Raw genomic sequence first — 26,003 nt, 5'->3', positions numbered from 1 at the left:
CAAGAAAAATATTTCTGAAAAAAGACTAGTGGTGCTGTGTTTGTGAAGTTTCAAAATGTATTTGTGAAAGTGGTTTGATTTGGTTGCTTCTATTGAGACTTTTGACATCTTTTGATATCCCGATATAACCAGGTTATTATTTAACATTTATATATATATATAAGTTATGAAACTTGTTCTTTCCTAAGACATCTTTATACCTTTTTTATTTCCCAATGTGAAAGAGTAAATACACACACGCTTTAATTGTTTTAAAAAAGAGTGTTATTAGGAAATATCCAAAAACATACAAGAATTCACATATAAGAGCCTTATAATGGGGCCTTTTTGCAACATAAAAACCTGAGGCCAGAGTACTCTGAGGTATCTTAACTGGATTCTGTATGTGTAAATTACATTTCAATAAGAACAATAATATTAAAAAAAACTGCAATCTTAAGGGGCACTTGTACACACTACCCTGTTTACATAAATCTCATTTTAGTGTTAACAAACCATTCAGGCCATTCTTGAGTCAAAAATCTGTTTGCAGTCCAGTTAAACAATTAACAAATATCAGACATGTTCCTCTGACACAACATTGATGGGAAACAGCTTTGGTAAAATGGAGTGAGTGCTTCATTTGGCTTATTGTGTCTCTCTCTTTTGGTATCAGTATTTTGTCTGAAAACTAATGATTCTAAGAGTGTCATTTGTAACTAATTGTTGTTGTTTTTTGTAATATACATGTGCATAAACGGAAGGTTTTATAGATCCACACAAATTTGGTGCCGATAAAAAACAGATGCAAACATGATAATGATGACAATATCTCAGAGTGGTACCAAAAACTTAATTTCCCTTTTTAGTGTATAAATGCTAATATCAAATTTGCCATAAATACATACCTCTCTATAAACCATACAATACAGATCATGTATAAATAGGGAACAACATTAGCCATGTCCAAACATGGCAGCAGAATGATTTGGCCTCATGCCTCAGACATCTACACCTGTAGATCTTTTGATTGTAGGGCCCTTGACCCCCAGCGGGCCCCTTCCTCCTCCAGACGGTTGTGTGACGTGCTCTTTCATTTTCTTGTGAGCAACTGGTTCTCCAGCACTTCCAATCGCTTGGTCATAGCTGACAGTGACATACAGTTAAGGCAATATACTATAATAAATGATCATATAATCATACTTAGCATCTTACCTTTCTGCATGGCTGTTGAAGGCGTTACATTTTTTCAAACTCTTTTTTTTTTTTTTTACATTTTCTTAAGATGTGAGAGATGTTTGCCAGTGCAAAAACTTGCTGATACAAGTCTAATGTGTTCTAGGTGGTTTCTAATCACTTGTTTGGACATCCTGGGTGTTTTTCCTTAGAAGCACAGCTAGCAAGGTTCATTTTAATACAGTCGTGACAGTTTCATATTGTGTCCATGCCCAACCATTGTTCAAGATTTCCCACATTAATGTCCACAATCATCTTGTTTTGGTGGTGGCACATTATCACTGAAGTAGTCATTAAGTTGAGCAAAATGTTGCATGTCAATTGCTCTGACAAGATTCTCAGAAAGCAGTGCATTTAAAGCATTAGCCATCTATTGAGTACTCTCACTATCATCCATATCCATTACAAAACAGGGATATATTGATGAAAAATTAAAATAAAAGCTTGAAAATTACTTTTCGTGTTTTCAGAGGATGGATGCTTCCATGATACCATACCATTAGCAACAAGCTATTTTTTTTTTATATCAGCTTTGATTTGAAAATCACATTTCATTGGTTCAGACTCATGCCATATAGAATTCGCTATGAATATTCACAAAGTTGGAATGCTGAGAGAAGAGAGTAGTGCAATTATTAATGATTTAGGAAGGTACACCTCTCAGAAAACATACAAATGAAGAGTTCAGATGCAAAAGCCTCTAAGTGCCATTTGAAATTTTCTTCTAGAATGATAATTTTTATCAAGCTTGTATATTTAAGTTCAGTAATTTTACTTAAATGACAATTAATAGGTAATCTTCATTGCCATTTAAGTGAAATTACTGAACTTAAATATACAAGCTTGATAAAAATTATCATTCTAGAAGAAAATTTCAAATGGCACTTAAAGGCTTTTGCATCTGAACTCTTCAAATATAGATACTTTTAGATGCTTAATTGCTATTTGGAGCATTGGGATCACTACACGAGGGCTTAATGAACTAATTTTTGTGAAAACCTAAAATTCGACCAAATTTGACATTTTTCACTTGTTTGGCCTGTAGCTCGTAATCAGCCCATGTGCCCATTCTGATTTTGCCAGCATGCACATTTGCTTCTGTTTGCATTATTTTAATTTAACTTATTCTTTTTAAATAATCTTGCTTGACAGAAGAATTTGTGGTGAAAAACTACATTACCCATGATGCTGTACAGAAAATACCACCAATCACAGCGTCACAAAAAGCAAAACATGCCTATGAGCTCTTTAGCTCCACCAACTCCCAACTACTCACCTACTACACAGTCTTGTATTTTTGGTCCGATTTTAAAATACTTTCTTGCTTCCAATTAAAGTTTGTGATGTTATGATTCACCTCATAACTAATTGGCTTGGTTCATGTCCTATAACGCTTTAACAAAGACCTATGGGAGAAATAAATCGAAAAAATGCTTCTGGAAACAACACTGCCGGTGTTCAGTGGCCTTATGGCCTCTCTGCCACTTTAATTTATAGATGCAGTAGAGAGAAAAGACAGACGATGAGAAGATGTGGGAATTAGATTGGGAACGGTATCACTTGAGAGCAACAAAGCTCAAAGTATCAAAGCAAGCATGCAAACCACTACATCCAACTGTGAAGGACATCTATCAGCAAAATCTAACTGTGATGAGAGCCATGAAGCATCATCCTTCCTTAGTAATCTCATCAAATTCTAGTTAAATGGATCCAGCGGAGACGTGCATCTGCATCTAGTAGTTGAGAAACATCTGTTTCTGGCCTCAGACACGGACAAGGGCTCTTTTGAGCTTGGATAAATGATGCTGAGTGAGAGATCTGAAACAAAGAGCCATTGAAGCGTGTGGTCACAGAGGTTTATGTCAGGAGCCAAAGCAGAGGGGCCAGTCTGGAACAGATCTGACGGACAGACACAATCTAGACTCTCTCCGTACAGAGGGGCTTCTGTTAAACACTTTAGCTGGTTGTAATAATGCGTAAATCCACTAGTTATACACTAGCGGTCAAAAGTTTGGGGTCTGCAAAAATGTTTATGTTTTCACCAATTATTCTCACCAAAGCTGCATTTATTTGATGGAAAAACACTGTAAATATTAGTGGAATATTATTAATTTAAAATAACTGTTTTCTATTTTAATATATTTGAAAATGTGATTTATTCCTGAGATCAAAGCTGAATTTTCAGCATCAGTCTTCAGTGTCACATGATCCTTCAGAAATCATTCTAAAGGTTAGGGGTTTTTCAAAATAGTAGAAATGATGCTGGCCTTAATAAACAGGGTTAAGGTTGTGTAGGAGTTGTGTGGTGTAGTTGCATGTGCTGAAAAGAAAGCATATTGTTTAAAGGATTTGTAATAAATATATAAAGGATATGTTTCTGGGTGAGCTGGTCTAGGGTGGACATCGTAACCTGTTGGAACTCCACAAGACTTTCACAAGCGCAGGGGTTCTTCACCTCGATCTCTCCTTGACTCTCAGCTGAAAAATGTGTGAGAATGAAATAACCAATCTTCATTATGAAAAGAATTTCCCTCAATTTTGCATTTGCATTGGCAGAAATGCAGATGCGAGGGAAATGCTTTTTATAATGAATATACAGTATGTATAGGATACTCATTGACACCTTCTTAGGTAAATAATGCATGTGTGTGTGTGTGTGTGTATCAGGCTCTAGATGGTGCTAAAGAACAACATCTAATACAGATCTATGTGTGTGTGTATTCTCAGTGTTTCACACGCACCTGCGCAGACATTGAGTTTGAGGTTCTCTGCGATCTGGCTGATGGCAGTGAAGTCGGCGCTGTAGAAGAAGTGTTTTTCCACAGGCTCAGAGGCAATCTCTCTCAGCTCATCCTCCACTGCTTTACCCACACCAACAGCATACATGGTGATGCCTGAAACACACAAGACAAATCCAATGTTCCAACGGACAGACCTTTCATGAAATGAGTAAAAAATGGTATAAATTAAGCAAAAAAAAAATATATATATATAATTTTTTATTTTTCAATAAAATGGTAAGTGAGAAGATGCTTATGCTTTAAGCTTAAGCTTTTTTGACAGTAAATTTTTGTCAAAATGTATATCTTTATTAATTTTATAGGAGGTTCGCAATTGTTTTTGACAATTAGAGACATATCTGATCAAAAAAATATCTTGCAATCTGTCCTAAAAATAAATAATCTAAAATATATCAAAATATATAAATGAATATAATATTTACAAAAAAAACCTTAATGTTTAAAAAGCTAAACTAGACTAAATGTGACTTTTTTTCAAGTTTGATAAAGGACATTTATATATATATTATATATATATATTCAAATATTTTAAACATTTCTGATTACATTAAAAAATAATTTATCTAATTTGTTTATTTTGTTATAATCTGTTCTAGAAATAAATACAAAATATGAAACATTTAAAAATATATAAAAGATTATAATATTTACAAAAACAACAACAACAAAAAAACTAAATGTTAGCTAGACTAGACTAAAATGTGATTTTTTCGAAGTAAACAAATAAAGAAAAATTAAGTAATATTTTTAATATAAAAGATAAATTCTTTAACTACAATTTGTGTACAAAAAATATTCTAAAGTGTTTGTAATAAAAAATAATTAACTAAATAATAATACCTGCTTCCTTGGCCTTCTTGGCCCACTCTTGAATATCATCCTGTGAGCGGCCATCCGTAAAGACCAGGCCGACCCGTGGGATGTTCTTCCCAGCAGGACGAGCTCCATCAGCCTCGGTGAAGCTGTTCTCCACCATGTGTTTGAGAGCCAAGCCTGTCATGGTTCCCTTCTCCATGTATTCCACATTCATCACAGCCTTTTTGATCTCTTCTTTTGTCTGATACATGCTGAGCGTGAACTCTGTCCGCACTCGGCTTGAGTACTGGACGAGACCCACGCGTGTTCCTTTAGGGGAGACGTCCAGCTGATCCACCACCTGGTTGACAAACTGCTTGACAAGCTCGAAATTCTGTGGCCGCACACTCTTGGAACCATCGATGAGGAGGACTAGGTCAATGTTGGAGGATCGACAGGCTTGAAGAGGACAAAGAAACAAAACATGTATTTCTGAACTGTGACAAATATTTGTAATGCTAAGCAGAGAAAGTGGGACTTTCTTAGATTTATAAAGGTGTCTTAAAGTGTCTTTATTGTGTAAAATTGTTGTGCCACAAAATATAACTGCAAAAATAATTTTTCATATTCTACCAGGTGCTTCCCTGTGCAAAACTCATTGGTGAAATGTGCAAAGTTTAATATTTAGCCTCGGTTTAGAAACAAATACGTTGGTTTTCATAAAAGTATGAGCAATAGTAATACTAATGGTAATACAGCTTCCTTAATTAAAGTGATCTCTGAAAATTAAACTGAGATAAAAGAAAGTATTTCAACACTGAACAAATTACATACTTCACCTTTAACAACAAAGCATGCAGTTCTTGCAGACACCAATCTATACATTGCAAATAGAAATTCTTCCAGCTTTAGGAATTCAGCTTTAGGCATTTCCCCTTTTAAACTAATGTTTAGGACAATCTCATCTGTAATATGGGTCGTCTGAATGAAAGCGTTCCTTACTTCCGCAGGTCTTGCCGTCGTCCTGAAGCACATGGCCCTCAGGACATATGCAGTGGTATGATCCCGGAGTGCTCACACACTGGTGTTCACAACCATGTTCGACTGTGTTGCATAGGTTATCCGCTGCAGAAGACATAAAAATGAAGAGCGTGTCTTAAACCACATCGAAATCATTTAGGGAAAGTAAGAAATGAATACTTTTCTTCAGCAAGGATGCATTAAATTGATCAACAGTGGCCGCAAAGACATTCATATTTTGGTTTCCACAAAATATTAAGCAGCACAACTGTTTTCAACATTGATAATAATAAGAAATGTTTCTTGAGCAGCAAATCAGCATATTAGAATGATTTCTGAAGGATCATGTGACACTAAAGAGTGAATGCATATTTAACGCATAAATGCATATACATGCATAATTTTAAGAAATGTTTTTGACACTTATTCAAAATTAAAAACAATAAAAATATGACATTGTTAGCAGACAGAGAGGAAATCTGGTGAAAAGATGACTGGACCCTTTAAAGCAAATGTCCAGAGCCTTTAGGTAAACTTAAAAAGTGATAAACGACACACTTGATATTTTTGGCCTTTCCAGCTGTTCAAGGCCAAGGTCTGGGAAGGCCATCAGGCTTAAAGAGGGGGCGCTTCACTTCCTTGCCAGCTGATTTTGAACAGTTTTAAAGCTAACCATACAGTGTTGAGCAATTTGAGCGCAGTTTGGGAACAGATTATATTTATGAGGTGGATTAATCTGATAATCACGGAAGGTCAATAAATCTTATCTTAACTCAAATGTTGTGAAAGCAAAAAAAGCTTGAATGATAGTTAGAAAAGTAAATGTTTTGCTTTTGAAAAGCATGCTGTTGTTGTAACCAATAAAATATAGACATTAATATGTACTAAGCTAATTCTACCACTGCTTAGACCTACTATTATTTTTTGCAATTTTTTTGGGAAAACCTACTAACAGCTGTTTCTGTGCATTACACTGGGAAAAGAGAAAGTATATTAATACCAAAACTTCTTTAAGGGGACATATTATGCTCTTTTTCAAAGTCTTGATTTTGTTTTTGGGCTCTACTAGAATAGGTTTTCATACTTGAATGTTCAAAACACACATTAGTTTTCACATATTTTACATTGTTGCAGCACCTCTCTTCCCAGTCTGTCAGTAACGCTTTTTCTGTCAGGACCACTATCGTCAAATACGATTGACAGTTAGCATACAGTTTGGATTGGCGGTATGGTTCTGTTCTGGGCAAGAACTCCCCACGCATCCATGCAGCCTAGCATGGATAAGAGCAGCAATAACCCCCCGTAGGGTAAACAGAACAGAACCAACATGAATATATGCAGATATCATTATTAATTATAATGTACAACATAATTAGAGAATTTTAGTCAGATTCAGGGGGAATCAGAATGCCAAATCCTGACTGACAGGAGGAGCTGGGGATGGAGGAGGGTAATTGGCTCCTGAGAAACGCGATAGCTGCTGATAATACTGAAGGAGCTTATACACTCACCTAAAGGATTATTAGGAACACCATACTATTACTGTGTTTGACCCCCTTTCGCCTTCAGAACTGCCTTAATTCTACGTGGCATTGATTCAACAAGGTGCTGAAAGCATTCTTTAGAAATGTTGGCCCATATTGATAGGATAGCATCTTGCAGTTGATGGAGATTTGTGGGATGCACATCCAGGGCACGAAGCTCCCGTTCCACCACATCCCAAAGATGCTCTATTGGGTTGAGATCTGGTGACTGTGGGGGCCATTTTAGTACAGTGAACTCATCGTCATGTTCAAGAAACCAATTTGAAATGATTCGAGCTTTGTGACATGGTGCATTATCCTGCTGGAAGTAGCCATCAGAGGATGGGTACATGGTGGCCATAAAGGGATGGACATGGTCAGAAACAATGCTCAGGTAGGCCGTGGCATTTAAACGATGCCCAATTGGCACTAAGGGGCCTAAAGTGTGCCAAGAAAACATCCCCCACACCATTACACCACCACCACCAGCCTGCACAGTGGTAACAAGGCATGATGGATCCATGTTCTCATTCTGTTTACGCCAAATTCTGACTCTACCATCTGAATGTCTCAACAGAAATCGAGACTCATCAGACCAGGCAACATTTTTCCAGTCTTCAACTGTCCAATTTTGGTGAGCTCTTGCAAATTGTAGCCTCTTTTTCCTATTTGTAGTGGAGATGAGTGGTACCCGGTGGGGTCTTCTGCTGTTGTAGCCCATCCGCCTCAAGGTTGTGCGTGTTGTTGCTTCACAAATGCTTTGCTGCATACCTCGGTTGTAACGAGTGGTTATTTCAGTCAAAGTTGCTCTTCTATCAGCTTGAATCAGTCGGCCCATTCTCCTCTGACCTCTAGCATCAACAAGGCATTTTCGCCCACAGGACTGCCGCATACTGGATGTTTTTCCCTTTTCACACCATTCTTTGTAAACCCTAGAAATGGTTGTGCGTGAAAATCCCAGTAACTGAGCAGATTGTGAAATACTCAGACCGGCCCGTCTGGCACCAACAACCATGCCACGCTCAAAATTGCTTAAATCACCTTTCTTTCCCATTCTGACATTCAGTTTGGAGTTCAGGAGATTGTCTTGACCAGGACCACACCCCTAAATGCATTGAAGCAACTGCCATGTGATTGGTTGATTAGATAATTGCATTAATGAGAAATTGAACAGGTGTTCCTAATAATTCTTTAGGTGAGTGTATATGTATACAGTGATAGGCGTCGTATTCCTAAAGGTAGACGTGGATCAGCTGAGAGTCAGCTGATGCGAGTTGACTAACGTGACCTGCCAGAACTGACGCTACGCTTAATATTTAGTTCCAGTCTCTACGAAGCCCCTCCTTCCAAAACATGCAGTGTGCTCAGTGGTCAGCCACTTCGAGCGTGTTTTGGAAATGTCATCATAATGAATAATAAGTCTCAACACACCTCGCAACTATTGCACAGTGTGTTCTGATTGGTCGGCTAACTAAAGCAAATCAACGAGGCCTCGCCCCTTTTTTTGCATATGCTTTGGGTGGGAATTATTTAAATTAGGAATACAGTGTTTACTATTAGGAATACTGAACGACTAAAGAGGCGTTTCAGAGAATAACTTCCTTTGGAGTAACTTTGTGCTTTGTAACTTTGCAGACCTTTTTCATGCTCAAACAGCAGCATTACACACTAAAGAAAGTTGAACATGAAAAAGGCATAATGGGACTCCTATAAGCCACTTTAATGCAGTCAATATAACAGGATCAGTGCGGTGCTTGATACATACACTGGCAGGTCTTTCCGTTCTCCTGAAGAGTGTATCCCTCATTGCAGCGACAGTAGAAACCATTGAGCACACCAACACAGTGATGATCACAACTGTGATTCCCAAATGAACAGTAATCGATCACTAAGAGATAAAAACAAAGGAAATAGTGTTTTAGTGAGCAAAATATCCACTAAATTGGAAATGACTTTCCTTGAGGGGTCTGATCATAATGCAAGCATTTCCCCCCCATAAGAATAAGCAAAGATTTATACTTAAATGGCATAGGGTAGAGAATATCTCCTTAAAATCTGTCATGCAAAACTAACTACCATCAGAAGTCAATTGCTTCAAAAAGGTATTAAATATTATATTTTAATGATTCTGAAAAAATCATAATTAGAACTAAATATTTTATAAACAGCACCCCCTGTTGTGACTAAAAAACAAAACATGCAAGTTCATGAGGTAGCTGTCCATTTTAAGAAATTATTACGGCAAGAAAAAACAACATTATGAGAGCTACACGATTTACGCAGCCTGTTGCCAAGTTAAACAGAGAATTCATGCATGATTAGCATTGTGTTAGTTTTGTGTGCATAGATCTGGAACAGTGATCGTGTGGACCAGTTACTCTCACTAACTTGTGCAGGTCTTCTTGTCATCATTGAGAGTGTATCCGTCCTTACAACGGCAGTTAAAGCCTTTGAGGACACTCACACACTCATGCTCGCAGCTATCATTCCCAAATGAGCAGTAATCGATCACTGGAACAGGAAGAGGATGGCAAGAAACACACTTTACAAAAGCAGAGAACACTGCAAGCAATACACAAGTTGTATGCACAGATAAGCACCCATAAGTTACTGTTTTTAAGTTGTTGTTAAATGCTTAAGAAGTAGACTTTTAACAGCTAAAGCTCATTTGCCCGGTCTCACAGACCAGGCTTAAGCTAGTCCCAGACTAAAATGGATGCATTAGCTGGTTTAACTGAAAGCAAACTTGCACTGATATATCTTAAAATATGTCAGTGTCATTGTTTTGTCTGAAGATGCACATCAGTAATGTTTTTTTTCTAAGGCACGTTTATAAAAGCTACTTAAATGTCCTAATTTAACTATGGCCTACTCCAAGCCCTGTCTGTGAAACCTGGCTTAATGTAACATATGTGTTTATGGTTGTTTTGTTGTCCTTGCAATGTTTTATTGATTGATTGATTGTTTTGTCCCTGCTGTTAATTCCTGTTTTGGTACTGGTTGCTTTTTACCAGCAAACCCTGTGGAAGCCAATTGCTGCCTCATAAAATAAAAAATAACATAAATAATAACTTTGTGACTTGACTTTTTACAATTGCAACTTTATCTCCCAATTATTTCAGATTTACACTTCTGTTCAAAAATTTGGGACATTTTTGAAAGAAGTCTTTTATGGTCACCAATGCTGCATTTATTTGATAAAAAACAGGAATATTGTGAAATAATATTACAATTTAAACAAAATTTCAGTTTGAATATATTTTAAAATGTAATGTATTCCTGTGATGACAAAGCTGAATTTTTCAGCATCATTACTCCAGTCTTCAGTGTCACATGATCCTTCACAAATCACTTAATATGCTGCTTAATATTTTTGTGGAAATAGAGATAGATTTTTTTGTAACAAATATTGTCATATTTGATCGATTGAGTACATGTTTACTGAATAAAAGTGCTAATATCTTTCAACAACAAAAAAAAATCTTACTTGACCCCAAACTTTTGAATGGTAGTGTATATCTCATTTTATTTCTAATTAATAGTATACATGTATGATATGTTGCCCTCACTAACTTGTGCAGGTCTTCTTGTCATCGTTGAGTGAGTATCCATCGTTACAAATGCAGTGAAAGCCTTTGAGGACACTCACACACTCGTGCTCGCAGCTATCATTCCCAAATGAGCAGTAATCGATCACTGGAACGGGCAGAAAGAAGCAGAGAAGCTCAAAATATGGAGTAAGACGAGCAGCCAAAGTAGTTGGCAAAGAGCAAAATGTTTTGTAAGAGGAAGAAGCATAGAAAGGAAACTTGAATTTTTTATTACATTTATTTTTCTACTGAGATGTGCTTGTTTTATGGATTTGGAGTTAAGCATGGACTTACTGGAATCATAAAAGATATGAAATATTTTGGTTTTGTACTTAAGTATCAAATTGGGCTGTGTGTGTGGATTTGAATCATGAGGCCTTTACTAACTTGTGCAGGTCTTCTTGTCAGCGTTGAGTGAGTATCCATCATTACAGCGGCAGTGAAAGCCTTTGAGGACACTCACACACTCGTGCTCGCAGCTATCATTCCCAAATGAGCAGTAATCGATCACTAAATATGGATTAGATGGATTTAGGGAATTGGCCAAACAGGATAAACATGTCTCTTTTAATTAAACAAAATTTCCGCAGTTCTTTAAATCATGATTAGATTATAACAGATAAAACCACAGCTCTTTTTGTGACCAAGTCTGTTGGAGATCAATTTGGAAACCCTTGCTTGAACATTGGAAACACTTCATTCTGAGAAGGTATTATAAGTTTAGCGATGGATGGCCCAAATATTAATGCTAAACAACTGAGGAAAAAGCGAGGAAATTAGACGAGTGAATGTATAAATGGATTGTGAGCCTTCACTAACTTGTGCAGGTCTTCTTGTCATCGTTGAGTGTGTATCCATCATTACAGCGGCAGTGAAAGCCTTTGAGGACACTCACACACTCGTGCTCGCAGCTATCATTCCCAAACGAGCAGTAATCGATCACTAAATATGGATTAGATGGATTAGAATTCAAGGATATTACATGCTGTGCAGAATATAGTAAATATTTAATGAATCCCTAATTAACATTTTTTCAGCATTTGGGTATTTCAAAGGAAAGTTTCTTCCGAATGTTTCACAATATTTCTCAATTGTCTACCATGAATTATTAGAAAGCGTAAATAAGTCCACTACAAATGGTGCATTAAAAAGAAACGTTTTGGTCTCAATCAACATAGAAAAAGTAAAGGATTTTTTTCCAATCTAAAGAGCATCTCTGTTTGAACAGTCAGTGCGTTCAAGTCCTCCTGGGAAGTTTGTATTTATGAGTCGTAATTACAACGTCAGGTGATCTCAAATAGCTTTGGTTGGAACAAAATGGCAATGCACCTCTTCTGCATAACATTCAACAAGATTTGTTTTTAAACTCTAAATCTACAAAATGATGCATAAAATGTGCATTGTGTGTGTTTTTACTTTATGTTTTTATTAAATTTTTGAATGGCCTGTAAATTGTACAAATCATTATATATTCTACCGTAACTGTACAATACTATCATATTTTGTCCATGCAACGTAGATTTTATTATAAATGAAAACAAATATTTTCAATAATCAAACAAATTTGTTTCAAATTTACCATTAATACAGATACAGACTCTCACTGACATGCCCCTAACTTGGAATCTCAGGGCTTAAAGAAAATCCAGTTTCCCCCACTCGTAATTATGACTTTGTGGTGAAGTTCGTGTGCGTTAAACTCGTGAATGTGATCTTTCCAACATGACTTGAATGTACCAAGTGTTCAAACTGGAAAAACGCCACTTGTTTGAAAAGCTCTTACAAGGTTACCAATCAATGGCTGAAATATTGATGCTAAACAATTGACAAAAAATGGAAGGGAATTGATTCTTAAAGGGATACTCCACCCAAAAAACAGTTGTTTGGCACCATTGACTTCCATAGTAGAAAAAAAAAATACTATGGAAGTCAAAGTTACAATCGTTCTTCAAAATATCTTCCTTTGTGTTCAGCAGAAGAAAGAAACTCATACGGGTTTCCAACAACTTGAGGGTAAGTAAATGATGACAGAATTTTCATTTTTGGGTGGAGTATCCCTTTAAGGAAGGTAGATTGTGAGCAGAATGATATTCTGCCTTCACTAACTTGTGCAGGTCTTCTTGTCATCATTGAGTGTGTATCCATCATTACAGCGGCAGTGAAAGCCTTTGAGGACACTCACACACTCGTGCTCGCAGCTATCATTCCCAAATGAGCAGTAATCGATCACTAAATATGGATTAGATGGATTAGAATACAATTATATGACATTCAGTGCCGAATGTGGTCAATTTTCAAAATAATCTCATATATAACTTGTGATTTACAGCGTTTAAATGCTCTAACTTAAGTTTCCTTCTAAATGTTTATTAAGTGTCTATCAATGATCTTGATTTGGTCATCACATGCTCACATTGGGGACTTTTATATATAATCCCATCTAAAATCCCTCACAGAAGCTGTAAGTGCTTTGAGAAAGAACAGACAACAGTGAGAGGAAGCATATTAGATCCTTAGACCCTTTGGGATCCACATCTGTTGGTGTTCAATCTAACATCTTTGCAATTTAGCAATGGGTTGCCCCAATACTAATGATAGACAATTAAGAAAAATAGAAGGAAAACAGATTTTGAAGGAATTCCGTTGATTCCATGAATTTAAAAACTGATGATGGCCTTCACTAACTTGTACAGGTCTTCATGTCATCGTTGAGTGAGTATCCATCGTTACAATGGCAGTGAAAGCCGTTGAGGACACTCACACACTCGTGCTCGCAGCTATCATTCCCAAATGAGCAGTAATCGATCACTGGAACGGGCAGAGAAGAGTTAGAAAGCTTTGGCAAAGCAGGAAGAGCAAATAAACCACATCAAAGTAAACATACAAGCTGTGTTTCAGAATAGTTAAGCTGCAAAAACGATGTGCATGTGTCTCTTGAGAGGTGCTGGAGAATAACTAGCTTCAGAGATAACTTAGCTTAGCTGCCTGTAAAACAGTTGTGCTTTTCCAGTAACAAGCTACTTTTGCCTACAAGTTGCAGTGTAGCATTTGCAGTGAACACATTTTGTTCCAGTCCAGATAACTACTTTTTTGTCAAGAATAGCCTTAATTTAGTTTGCTACTTTTTGATAGTAGCCTGTAGCACAGCTAACAAAAAGTAACTTGATTGTAGCTTGCTAAGATAATAGGCTAATCAATTAGCTTCTCCATACTGCTTATAAGCAGCACTAGATTGTTTGGCAGTTTTTACTGTTTACTATAAAGTCTGTGTAGAACCAGAAGCTAAAACACTAAAACACTTTGTTTTTGTTCCAGCTGGTAACAGAAGGAAATGGATAGATAAGTATAAAGCGTGTGCTTTATAGCAGCCATGCGGAAGCTGTGATGACATTGCAAACGTTCTCTTTGCATTAGAGACTGTTCCATGTGCTTGAAAAAATGTTAGTTAGGATAATGTCTATGTCTAGCATGTGATTATAGGCTTGTGGTGTTGTGGGTATATAAAACGTTCATATGTGAATTGTGTGTGCCCTCACTGACTTGTGCACGTTGTTTCATCCTCATTGAGTGAGTATCCTTCACGGCATTGGCAATAAAAGCTCTGAAGCACGCTCACACACTCGTGCTCACAGCTATCATTCCCAAATGAACAGTAGTCGATCACTGGAACAAGCATACAAAAGCATGAAACTTTGGTGATGAGAAAACAGAGGCAAGATTCATCTCTAAGTTTGCATTTGGCTATACTAGCACAGAGCTACTATGCAAACATCCAACAAACGTCAGTTTCTCTTTAATCACCTGCACTATATTAATATGCAGTGCAGAATACTAATGAGTCACATACTGCATACTACACAGCATATACTGTATACTGCATACTCATTTTAAAAAAGTGTTGTAAGTGCAGGGAGGAACTATGTGTGTCCTGGTTGCTCTCACTAACTTGTGCAGGTTTTCAGGTCATCGTTGAGTGAGTATCCTTCGTGACAGCGACAATTAAAACCGTTGAGGACACTCACACACTGGTGCTCACAGCTATCATTCCCAAACGAGCAGTAGTCGATCACTGGAACGGGCAGAGAACAGTGAGAGAAGTCTGAGTAATCAGGTGTTAAAGACCCCATGCTTTCTGGATTTTAGTCCATGTCTATTCGTTTCGATAGGCTAGTGTACTTCCTGCTTCATTCAGTGTTGTTAACTATAACTAAAATAGTACGGTAGTATTTTATTTTACATTCCTGTTCCACATGTACATGCTATGTACTTATAGTAATTACAATAAACTGGGTTATAACTAGGTGCTTACCCTGAACCAATCCCTAAACCTAACCCCATGTAGTTACCTTATATAAACAGTACTTTCTTGGGTAACTACACTGTAAGTACACTGTTAGTACATGTACTGTAAAAAAAAAAAATTTAACCACAAACTATAAAAACATGTTTTTGTTAATTAAAATAAAGTTTAAATAAAATATAATATTAGATGTAAAACTTAAAATTAGATATGTTGCTTTGGCAGTTAAAGTACTAAAATTACTAAAACTGAAATAAATATAAATTAAAGCTAAATAGAAATATATATATATTTTTAAATAAACTACTAAATGACAAAAATCACATAACAAAATTACTAAAACTTAAACTAAAATAAAAAGCCAATTTTTTATATAGTAAACAGTACTTAAAAAAATACTACAATAACAGGAGTTTCAATAGGAAAATATGTTTATACAGGAGAGAAATTCACTCTGTGATTTCTTGGGATCTTTAAGTTTGGATTTAAGTATACAAGTAAGCAAGCATACTGTACTTGCATACCTGCAGAAGAGGTGTACATTTAGTATGATGTTCCTTCGGCTGATGTTCGGAATGGAATACTAGTGTACACACACTGCATGCTATATACTGTGCATTATATATTATATAGTACTGTGCAGTATATATTATATACTGCACACTTTAGTGAATGCAGTCCAGATATTCCATGCATACACAAAATTTGCATTCTGTATTCAGTATACATAATACTGCTTAAATAGTATGAATAGTATGGTAGTATGCTATTCCGAACGTAACCCATGTCTGTATAGTCTACTAAAATAGAAGTTTATGTAGATTTTACAATTCACTCAAATTGTTACGCAGATATAATTTGTAATCATTATTTTTTAAACTATAAAAATAGAAGGATTTTCACTAGTCATCTCAAACTGTACAACAACAAAAGCAGCTCGTAAACACAAAAAATATCATCAAGCACGTGCATCACTAACTTGTGCAAGTTCTCTTGTCGTCGTTGAGTGTGTATCCCGTGTTACAGTCGCATGTGAATGACCCAGGGGAAGCGATACAAATCTGCTGACAATCATGCTTCCCTTCAGCACATAAATCAATGGCTGCAAGAAGCAAACACACACCTGTTGAGCACCACTGGAATGATAAATATGTCATACTTCTGTGATGTGTAATTTGTAAGGGTACACACGCGTGCAGGTCTTGCCGTCCTCATTGAGTGTGTATCCAGGCAGACACAGACAGTGGTAGGAACCAGGCGAACTCTCACAGATGTGCTCACAGCCATGATCTGACTCCAGACACAAGTCCATCCCTGCAAATTCAATGCATATATGAGAACTGCGAAAGCAGGAAAAACTATATCATAGTGGTCACAATCACAGGGCAAAAAAAGCAACAGCATTCATATGCTTAAAGTCAGCATAAGATTTAAGCATTTGAATCCTTGTTGAATTAGGATATTCAACGAGAAAACAATTAAAGGTGGGACTGATTTAAAGATCAAAAGGACAATGTGAACCAATGTTCACGACCAATGTTTTGACTTTTGACAAAAATTTCCTTTAAACTAATCAATTCCTTAAAATCCACTATCTTTAGTCAATTTTTGTTGAAAAAAATAACAATAAAGAATAAAAAATTAAGAATTTATTTATTTTTATATTTAAATATATTTTATTTCACGATGTATCTTAAATGTATACAGTACCATTTAAAAGTTTGGGGTCAGTAATACTTTTTTTAAAAGAAATGTATAATAATAATAATAATAATAATAATAATAATAATAAAACTTTGGCGTGACAGAAAAATAATAATAATAAAACTAATCTAAAGTGTGACAGATGGTCACACTTTAGATTAGGGTTCAATCCTCACTATTAACTAACTATTAACTATGACTTTTGCCTTAATAAACTCCTAATTGCTGTTTATTAATAGTTAGTAAGGTAGTTGTTAAGTTTAGGTATGGGGTGGATTAAGGGATGTAGAATAAACTCAAGCAGAATAAGGCATTCATATGTGCTTTATGAGTACCAATTAACAACCAATATCCTTGTAATATGCATTCTTATAAGCAACTAGTTAATAGTGAGAATTGGACACTAAATTAAATTGTTACCCAAAAGATTTTCAAATAAGTCACATAAATAAATGACATGTTTAATTGTAATAAAATGTAGTAATAATAATGCATTTTTGATCAAATAAATGCAGCCTTAGTGAGCATAATAAACTTCTTTCAAGAGCTTTCAAATTTGTGCCAACCCGAAACTTTCAAACAGTACTGTATATCTTTTGTTATTGCGAAGGAAAACATGCAACTTTGAGCTGAGGTTTGAGGTAGAAAAGAATCCGAAAAGTTAAAAAGTTCAACACAAATGTCTAGATTCATTCAATGTGGTTTTTGAGCCTATATCACATGGAGAAACACTTTACCACAAAGCTTGTCTTGGAACTGAAGCCCAAACTGGTGAATAAGGTCAAAGCTCTCCACGAGGAACACGTGATCCTCAAACGGTGGTGATGCCATTGCTCGCAGTGATGTCATATCGGCCCTGGCGACACCAATGGCGTAGATCTCAATCCCAGACTCTCTCGCAGCAGCTGCCACTTCAGCCACGCGGTCCTGAGGGCGACCATCCGTCACGATAACAGCTACGTGGGGAACGTTGGGACGGGCGCCTTCCTCGGCAGAGAAGGCTACATTCATGGCGTAGCGGATGGCCAGGCCGGTCATTGTGCCCTGTGCCAATGGAATGATCTCATTGATAGCTTTGACCATCTGCGCTGGCTTGCTGAAGGCTTTGAGGGAGAAGACGTTCTGGACCTGGCTGGAGTATTGGACCACACCAACTCTTGTAGCTTCCAGGCCAATGTCCATCTCATGGATGATGTCAATCATGAACTTGCGCATAGTCTCAAACTCATGGGGGCGAACACTGCGAGAGCCGTCGATGATGAACACAAGGTCAACCGGACCAGATTTGCACTTTGGTTCAGCTGTAAAATGTGGGGAAATAGAATTAAAAACCACAATAGGACAATATTGACACTGTTTAAAGTGAGTATGAGAAAGCAAGTACATGTACAAGGTTCTTTATTGGCATTGATGGTTCCATGAAGAACCTTTACCATCCATAGAACCTTCCCAGTGGTTCAAAAAAGGTTCTTTATAGTGGAAAAAAGATTCTATGGATTACTAAAATATTCTTGACACTTAGGGAAAAAAAAAATGGTTCTTATAAGAACTGATCACTGAAAGATTCTTTAGGGAACCCCAAAATGGTTTTAATGACTTTTGTAATACATTTTAAAAGGGAGTAGGAAACACTTTGACTGCTGACATTAAATGTTGTCTAATCAAACTCTTTTCAGGTCCAAATTAATCTGTCATTTAGTAGTCAAATTAGGAAGATGGTTGACCTGCTCCTTGGTAACCATGAACAAAGAAAAAGAAATGAACAGAAATAAAAGATCTGGTATACATTAAATAAAGGTTCACCATCAAAGCAAGGATAAACATGCTTTGTTAGGTGAATTAATGGCTGCTAAGAGCATTGAAGAGAATTTAAGAGGCATTTAGAAACCAAACACTCAAATTATAAAAGACAATATTATGCAGTCCATTTTACTTTTCAGCCAAACCTCATGTTAATATTAATTTTGCATACTGAGCCGATGCAGTTCATGTAATACATACATTTTGGTTTATCTTTGCATGTAAAATCTGGATCCTGAATCATTTGAGAACCACAGATCTAGCTGATAAAAAAAAACATGCTCTACAATGGCCATCTGATTTGCCAATACCAACACAATTGTGCCACCACTAAATGCTTAGTGTAATAAACAGACTCTGAGGTAGTGTCTACCGCTGTTACTGTCAAGATTGATTTATTAGTGTTATAACGGCGGTTCAACCAACCTGATTTAGGTCTTGCTTCTGTTGCAGCCATTATGGCTATTAGCACACCAACATACACCAACACACGTGTCATGTTTCGTCGACAAAGGCCCAATCTCGCCGTAAAAATCCCACTGGCTGTAGGTGGAGAAGAGAAAGAAACAGAAAAATTGCAGGTCAAGGGAAATCTGTGCTTTAAAGGCAGCCATACATTCCAGTCTGAGCTTGCAATAAACCGGCGACACCAAACAGATGGTCCACAGCAGCACTTCTAAACAGACTGTTAACATGGAAGAGTTAATAGACTTTTGGGCCAATCACATCACCACAGGCAGAGTTCAAACGCTGTGTGAAGCAATTGCTGGAAAATAACTGCATCTGGGACACTGGCGCTGTAAACAGAGTGCTGTCAGTCACTTTGACTTTCGCAAAGGGATCTACCTCTCCAAGGGCCTGATAAGGGTTATCACTATCAGTGGTCATGGTATCACTAGAGTGTGTCATGCATGGTTTGGCATGAATTTTACAGTCTCTGAACCCAGCAGATAAAACAGCCAGACAGATTACTGCTGTGCTGCATTCCTATCTATTCAATTAAAAACAGGATTTTCAGCAGTACAATTTGCAGAGTTGAAGCTGATATGCTTACAGAAAGATTTAATACAAAATTTTAAATTCTGTCATCATTTACCTACCCTTTTGGCTACACTTGATTTTACAGTATGTGTACTTACAGTGTAGTTACCGTACTGGTAATAACTACACGGGTTAAGGTTAGGTTTAGGGATAGGTTCAGGGTTGGTACCTAGTTATTACCCAGTTATTGTAATAACTATAAGTACATAGTATGTACATGCGGAACAGGACTGTAAAATAAAGAGCTACCCTTTTTTAAATACGTTTTTTTTCCGCAAGGACACTTTAAACTGATCAAAAGTGACAGTAAAAACATTTATATTGTTACAAAAGAAAGAATCCTGTAAAATGTATCACATTTTCCACAAAAATATTAAGAGGCACAACTGATTTCAACATTAAAAATATATATATTTTTTAAATCTTAAGCCGCAAATCAGCATATTAGAATTATTTCTGAAGGCTCATGAGACACTGAAGACTGAAGTAATGATGCAGAATATTCAGATTTGCCATCACAGGAACATTGTAAAATATATTCAAATAAAAAACACATATTTAAGTTTATAATAACATTTCACAATATTACCGTTTTTACTGTATATTTTTTTAGCCTTGGTGAGGATAAGAGACTTCTTTCAAAAACCTTCTAAAATTACCGACATCAAACATTTCAACAGTAGTGTCCGTCACGCTTCCGATGTGAACGCTCTCATTTGTTAACATTGGTGCTAGAAAAATGTACACTGCTTCTACAGATTACATATTCAAACATGCATCTTTATGGTCATTTTTGGTCAATCTGGAAGATAAAATCATACAGTTTTGAAATAACATGTGTGCGAGTAAATAATGACATACATTTTTCAAAAAGACATAGACGGGAAAAGATATTGCACATGCATGTCTATATACTACTCTAAGCATGAAATAGAGTGACCTCTATGACCAGTGCTGGTTTGTGGTTTCTCCAAGCCTTGATTAAGACTCTGCACATAACTGTCGGTTTCAGTGGCATCCAGGTAAACGTCAGACATCAGCCCCCTGTGTGCAAATACAATGAAGCCTTCTGTGCTATATGTGGTCATTATAGGCTTTGAGTGTGTGTGTACGAGCTGCGGAGACCCTTAACTCAGCTTTGATTATTTCAGCACTGTATGGTCACACACATCATGCTGGCAGAGAGCCAATAAATTCAGAAGATTGAAGTGGTTATTTAATGTTTACAGAGAATATAGCACCATGACTTTTGGATGGCAGCCCATGTCATCTTTAACTACACACAGCATAGCAGACATATAAAGAGGTGCAGTTATTCCAGTCCATTTGCATGTACTGATTTAAAATTTTGACTTTGCAAATGTTTCCATTAAACTGGCTTTGAAGAACATGCAGGACCTTGTAAAAGGGGTTTGCTGGTTTAATGAACACACACCCCCCATATTTAAAAATGTTAGGCCCTGCATCTGGAAATAATGCAAATTCCATGTGACTACCAAGTTGTGTAAAATCACTTATCCTTTTCAATATGAATCCTGTTTGCTTGTTGGTTGTAACTGGAAAGCCAGATGGTTTGGTGTCCATGCTTTCTCTCCACAACATAATCAGCAATAAATGTCAGCCACATTTATTTCTATTTGGACTTTACGGCTCATTCTATGTTCACTTGTATCAGTAACTGCTTGCCACGTGGAGGGAGGCGTGAGAATTCAGCACCTGAGTACAGGTGACTATCTCTAAAAACAAACATCTATATAGATTTACAAATACTCCTATAAGGCTGATAACACAGTTATTGGAATTGGAGATGGAGAAGTCTTCTTACAACAGAGCTCTGACAGTTACACTGTCGTCACATTGCGAAAGGAGAGAATAAAGTAAAACCTGGAAGCATGAACAACAGTGGAGTGTCTGGCACTGTAGAGGACTTTATGAAGATTTCAAAACGGCTGTTGTACACCTGAGCGTCATGCAAGACCAAAGGAAAGGAGACAGAGAAACAGGTCAGTGTGGGAAATATGTTAACGGTGGACATTCTTGTAAACAAAAAAAATAAAAATAAAAATAAAAAAAATTATATTATATAATATTTTTATTTATTTAATTAAAAATAAATAAAACATTAAAAGAGAAACATGCTTGTTAACAATGGTGGACATTATTTTAAGAAAATTAATAATATTTGTATTTATATTACTGTAAATAATATTTATTATTATTAAAAATAATTAATTAACAAATAATTCTGAGCATAAATCATATATCAGTATAAATTAAAGGCAGTACAAAACCCCATGGTGGGGGAAATGTTCTTCATTGTTAAAAACTGTCTTAAACTTAATGGTACCAAAAATATGCTTTATATTATTTAAGTAGTATAAGTTTGATTCTGGTGTGAAATATGACCCTATCATAGGTTTCCGTTTCAGCAATCTCTGAGCATAAAAAAAAAAAAAAAAAAGTCTTGAGAGATTGACAGTGCCTCCCAACATGGTAGAGGAGTGAGAAAAGGTGACAGACAGTAAAAAAAAAGAAGAGTGACAGCACATTTCTTTCAGTGTGCTGAGTATATCTTTGGAAGACTGCTTCCCAGATCCCAGCTCTAGCCCAAAGGGATCTACATGGGTTAAAGCCTCACAGTGTAAACATTTCTCTCAGACAGACCAAAGAAAAACCCAGTGTGAGGCAGTGAGAGAGAAGACAGGAGCATTAGAGGAAGAGGGCAAATGGAGGAAAATGACAAGCATGGTTTCTTTGGCAGCAGATTGACTGACAGCTTCACAGTTAGATTAACTAACAGCAGCTTCTTGTTAAAGCAGGATTGAAAGCAGATGTGATGCTTTGCTACTAATAGCGGTTTCGCCTCCAGCCAACCACTGCGCACCTAAAGCATGTGATGGTGTCCCAAAACCAAGGGAGCTGCCTATCTAGACAGCATTGTGGAAATGCTGTTTAGCTTGACAGCACACTAGGTTTTGAGACAAAGTCTGTTACATGCTGATCTATATTTAGATTCGTTCAGCTCTTGGCTGTGTTGTGTTCAGAATGGAGTACTTACTGCACAGTATAGGCTACTATTTACGGTCACAGTTGCTTTAATATTATGTTTAACAGAATAAAATATACAAGAATAAAAGTTTCAAACATTAGTCAACTCCATTAATGTTGCATGTTTAATTCAACGATTCAGGTCATCAATCAATCAATCATTAAATAAATGTTGCAATTTATATTCAACTGTGTTTAGATTACAAATAATGGGTTGAAATTTACAGTTAACAGCTTTGACAGAAATATTACTCTCCTGCAAAGACCTAATACTTGGAAATCGTAGGCTAATTTGAGAACATTGTATTGTGGGAGGTCAGTATTCCACAGTGCGCTTTTATATTGCAAACTATCATATTTAATGGATACAGAACAGTTAGTGCACACACAGCATAGGCCTACATACTGCAGAAATAGTATGAATAGTATGTTAATATGCTATTTTAAACAAATTCACTTTTCGCAGGTATAAAAGGAGCACGAGATGCGACCATAACAATACAATTATCTTGAAAAATGGGTCACATAACATTTAGATTTTATATATATATTCAACAAATCGAGTGTATTTTTTAAATATCGCGACAATTATTTATTTATTTCCAAGTAGCTATGTCATCATTCTCAAAACTTACATACAAACATTTAACTTATTTGAGATCGATTGAAATTATACGTGAACGTTGGTGTATTCAAAATGCAGTATTTTTTATTATTATAAAGCCTAATTAAATAAAACAATATTTTTTCCTCAGGGAAAATTGCAGAAGACGTTTAGCCTGAAAGCACCGTTTAAAAAATAGCACGAAAATATTGCTCAGCTAAGCATGTTGCACACATTGAATAGGTTTAACCATTTCAAAACTGCTAATAAGTAATACATTTTTTTTTTAAGAAGGTCAGTCTCTATGTCATTAAACAAACAGTTTCAGTAGTTTTGCTTAATTTACAACTCAATAAAACTAGTAAAAAAACAAGAAACAACGATATTTTCCTCTTAATTCTCCAGGGTTGGCCATCGTGGACTCTACTGAAGCCCCTCACCTGTACACATCAGACGCGTGCTTCACTCACCTCAGGTAATCTCACAGGTACAAACTCTACTGTAGAAGTGTGCAACGGTATCCAAAAATACGACGCTGAAGTGGTTCAGGAAGCCTATTAAAAGTGTCAAGCCGTTCCTTAAGGTCAGTAGTAACCTCTCCAGGCGATTATTCGGGGATAGAGTGAACAGTCAGGACATTGGCCAGGTATTAAATCTGCAGAGAACGTTTGAAATGTAGATCCCACCCCCGTCCGAAATGGGAAGAGCAGGCAGGATTTCTTTGGGGGGTTGCTTGCTGCAGGATAGAGAACATTAGCTTTCTTTTAGTGAGCCTTCAGAAATTCCTTGCGGTTCTGCTTTAGTCCACGATTGATGCACGAGCTCTTGAAGTGCCATTTGTGAACACAGAGCTGACTTTATCAGTTTGAACTTCATTTACAGTGATGCTATTTTCTTATTCGTTCTATGAAACATTAATAGTGCCTGTATTAGGGTAGTCGACAAATAACGTTTAAGATCTTAGAGTGCAGTTATAGCTACGAAAGGAAAGTGTGTTTTAGATAGGCCTACTTTAACTGGTCGTTTAAAGGGATAGTTCACCCAAAAATGAAAATTCTGTCATCATTCACTCACCCTCAAGTTGTTTCAAGCCTGTATTAATTTTTCTTTTTTGTGTTGAACACAAAATAATATATGTTGTAGAATGTTGGTAACCAAACAGTTTCTGGTCCCCATTGACTTTCATAGTTTTTTCCCCTCTTTTCTATGGAAATCAGTGGTTACCAACACTCTTTAAAAATATCAGCCAAACACAGGGATCCAATTTGACCTCCATCCTAAATGCGCTCAAAGTAGGAGGTAGCCTAACATTACTGCCTTTGACCCCAAATCCTCTTGGGAATGCCTCAAATATAAAACCCAGGCAGACAGACTGAAACATTCGAAGCCTGGGGAATAATGTGAGATTTCAATAAAAACATTTAACTCTGCTGGGAAATACCACAGTTATATCATTGGGCTCCTAATCAGAAAAGTATGCACTGTTAAAAATACTGAACAAAATTAGGGCAGGAGATTCCCATAATATTAATTAAATAAACCATTTCGAGTAATAAAACGAGATACTTAAAAGTGAAATGAATAACTGCAAATAGATCATATGAAACAATTAATCAAAGTTAAATATTAACTTAGTTAATTAAGTGTTATGGGCCTCATCGTATTTCATCAGAAATGTACATGGAGAGCAAATTGCTTAATAGTCCACCTGAAAAATGAAAAACCTGTCATTTACATACTCATGTATCCTATCCCATGATACTTTTTTATTCCTGTGTGGATCATGAAAGATGCTTTCTAAAAGTTTTAATAAAACAAGCATTATAAGAATCTTCTCCTGTGCCTAAAATGATTTAAAAGGGAAACTATGATAAAAGGATTTATTTTATATATAATATATTTCCCCAAATATGTGTATCAAATTTTCTAGCTCTATAAAACAACGTTCTTTTTCAAAAATGATTGGAAAGTGGCATGGTCTGTCCTCTTATTGTCTCTGCATCACTGTCTACACATCCAACCCACTATTTATTTCAGTGTATATAAAACTTTATAATATCTATTACTGAATCACAGACTGCTTGTTGCTGTGGTTAATGTCAGAAAGCTCAGCAAAACTAACCACAAACGTCAAGGACAGCCAAAAAGGCTGTTAATGCCCCAATTTTCTACATTAATTTTAATGTTTAAATTGTGTCACAAAATAAAGACCTAGATGATAGGATATTTGAGAAGAGCACAGATAGTTTACTTTGGAGAGGATGCCAGTTTAAAAGAAATATTTTTGTGCATCACTAGGGAGGAACAAAATTTCTCCATGTTGCAAAAAGTAACCAGAGATTCAGTGAGGCAATACCTTCAATTCAGACCTGACCAATCAGTGATCATCTTGCATGCCAAAGTGGCCCAGAAGTCTTATGGGAATGAGAAAAGGTAAAAATGATTTACATCTGTGCATTAACATGTTCAAAAAGTGAAATATACATGCATGCACACACACACAGACACACGTTTTCATGTTTTATGGGGACTTTCCATAGACCTAGTGAATTTTATACTGTA

At 36.3% G+C, this 26,003-nt stretch overlaps 2 protein-coding genes across 8 annotated transcripts in view; one reads left to right on the top strand and one right to left on the bottom strand.

Moving 5' to 3' along the window:
• Positions 1–708: 708 nt before the first annotated feature.
• matn4 (matrilin 4) lies at positions 709–24,093 on the bottom strand. Of its 7 annotated transcripts, XM_056270500.1 has the most exons (19): positions 23,912–24,091; positions 19,175–19,291; positions 17,686–18,249; positions 16,436–16,558; positions 16,224–16,346; positions 14,891–15,013; positions 14,485–14,607; positions 13,630–13,752; positions 13,051–13,173; positions 11,764–11,886; positions 11,332–11,454; positions 10,928–11,050; positions 9,743–9,865; positions 9,120–9,242; positions 5,814–5,936; positions 4,857–5,270; positions 3,957–4,109; positions 3,591–3,693; positions 709–1,133 (listed from the first exon to the last, which is right to left on the bottom strand). In XM_056270500.1, the coding sequence occupies exons 2-19, from the start codon at positions 19,245–19,247 to the stop codon at positions 1,073–1,075; spliced, it is 2,844 nt and encodes a 947-aa protein (XP_056126475.1). In that variant the 5' UTR covers positions 19,248–19,291; positions 23,912–24,091; the 3' UTR covers positions 709–1,072. The 7 variants fall into 7 exon arrangements, with proteins under 7 accessions (XP_056126475.1, XP_056126478.1, XP_056126476.1 ...); XM_056270503.1 differs by lacking the exon at positions 9,743–9,865 and having other exon boundaries at positions 23,912–24,093; XM_056270501.1 differs by lacking the exon at positions 13,630–13,752 and having other exon boundaries at positions 23,912–24,092.
• Positions 21,600–26,003, top strand: part of rbpjl (recombination signal binding protein for immunoglobulin kappa J region-like) — a 17,102-nt gene continuing 12,698 nt past the window's right edge. The window contains exons 1-3 of the mRNA XM_056270507.1: positions 21,600–21,792; positions 23,847–23,916; positions 25,740–25,874. Of these exons, the coding sequence (XP_056126482.1) occupies positions 21,759–21,792; positions 23,847–23,916; positions 25,740–25,874 (239 nt within the window). The 5' untranslated portion in view covers positions 21,600–21,758. The remainder of the gene's footprint in view (positions 21,793–23,846; positions 23,917–25,739; positions 25,875–26,003) is intronic.

Source organism: Rhinichthys klamathensis, unplaced genomic scaffold, assembly GCF_029890125.1.
Source record: "Rhinichthys klamathensis goyatoka isolate OS25496 unplaced genomic scaffold, OSU_Roscu_1.1 h1tg000303l_1, whole genome shotgun sequence".
Lineage (NCBI taxonomy): Eukaryota > Metazoa > Chordata > Actinopteri > Cypriniformes > Leuciscidae > Rhinichthys > Rhinichthys klamathensis.
Note: the sequence above shows the minus strand (reverse complement) of the source record. Positions and strands in the feature narration are given on the sequence as shown.

Bases quoted from the DNA above. Each gene is read 5' to 3' on its own strand.
- matn4 (XM_056270500.1), bottom strand. From the start codon at position 19,247: ATGACACGTGTGTTGGTGTATGTTGGTGTGCTAATAGCCATAATGGCT. The intron at 16,347-16,435 runs GTGTGTACCCTT...TGCTTCTTGCAG, and splicing joins GGACGGCAAGACCTGCACGC to CCATTGATTTATGTGCTGAA. The intron at 3,694-3,956 runs GTGCGTGTGAAA...CACATTTTTCAG, and splicing joins CAAACTCAATGTCTGCGCAG to CTGAGAGTCAAGGAGAGATC.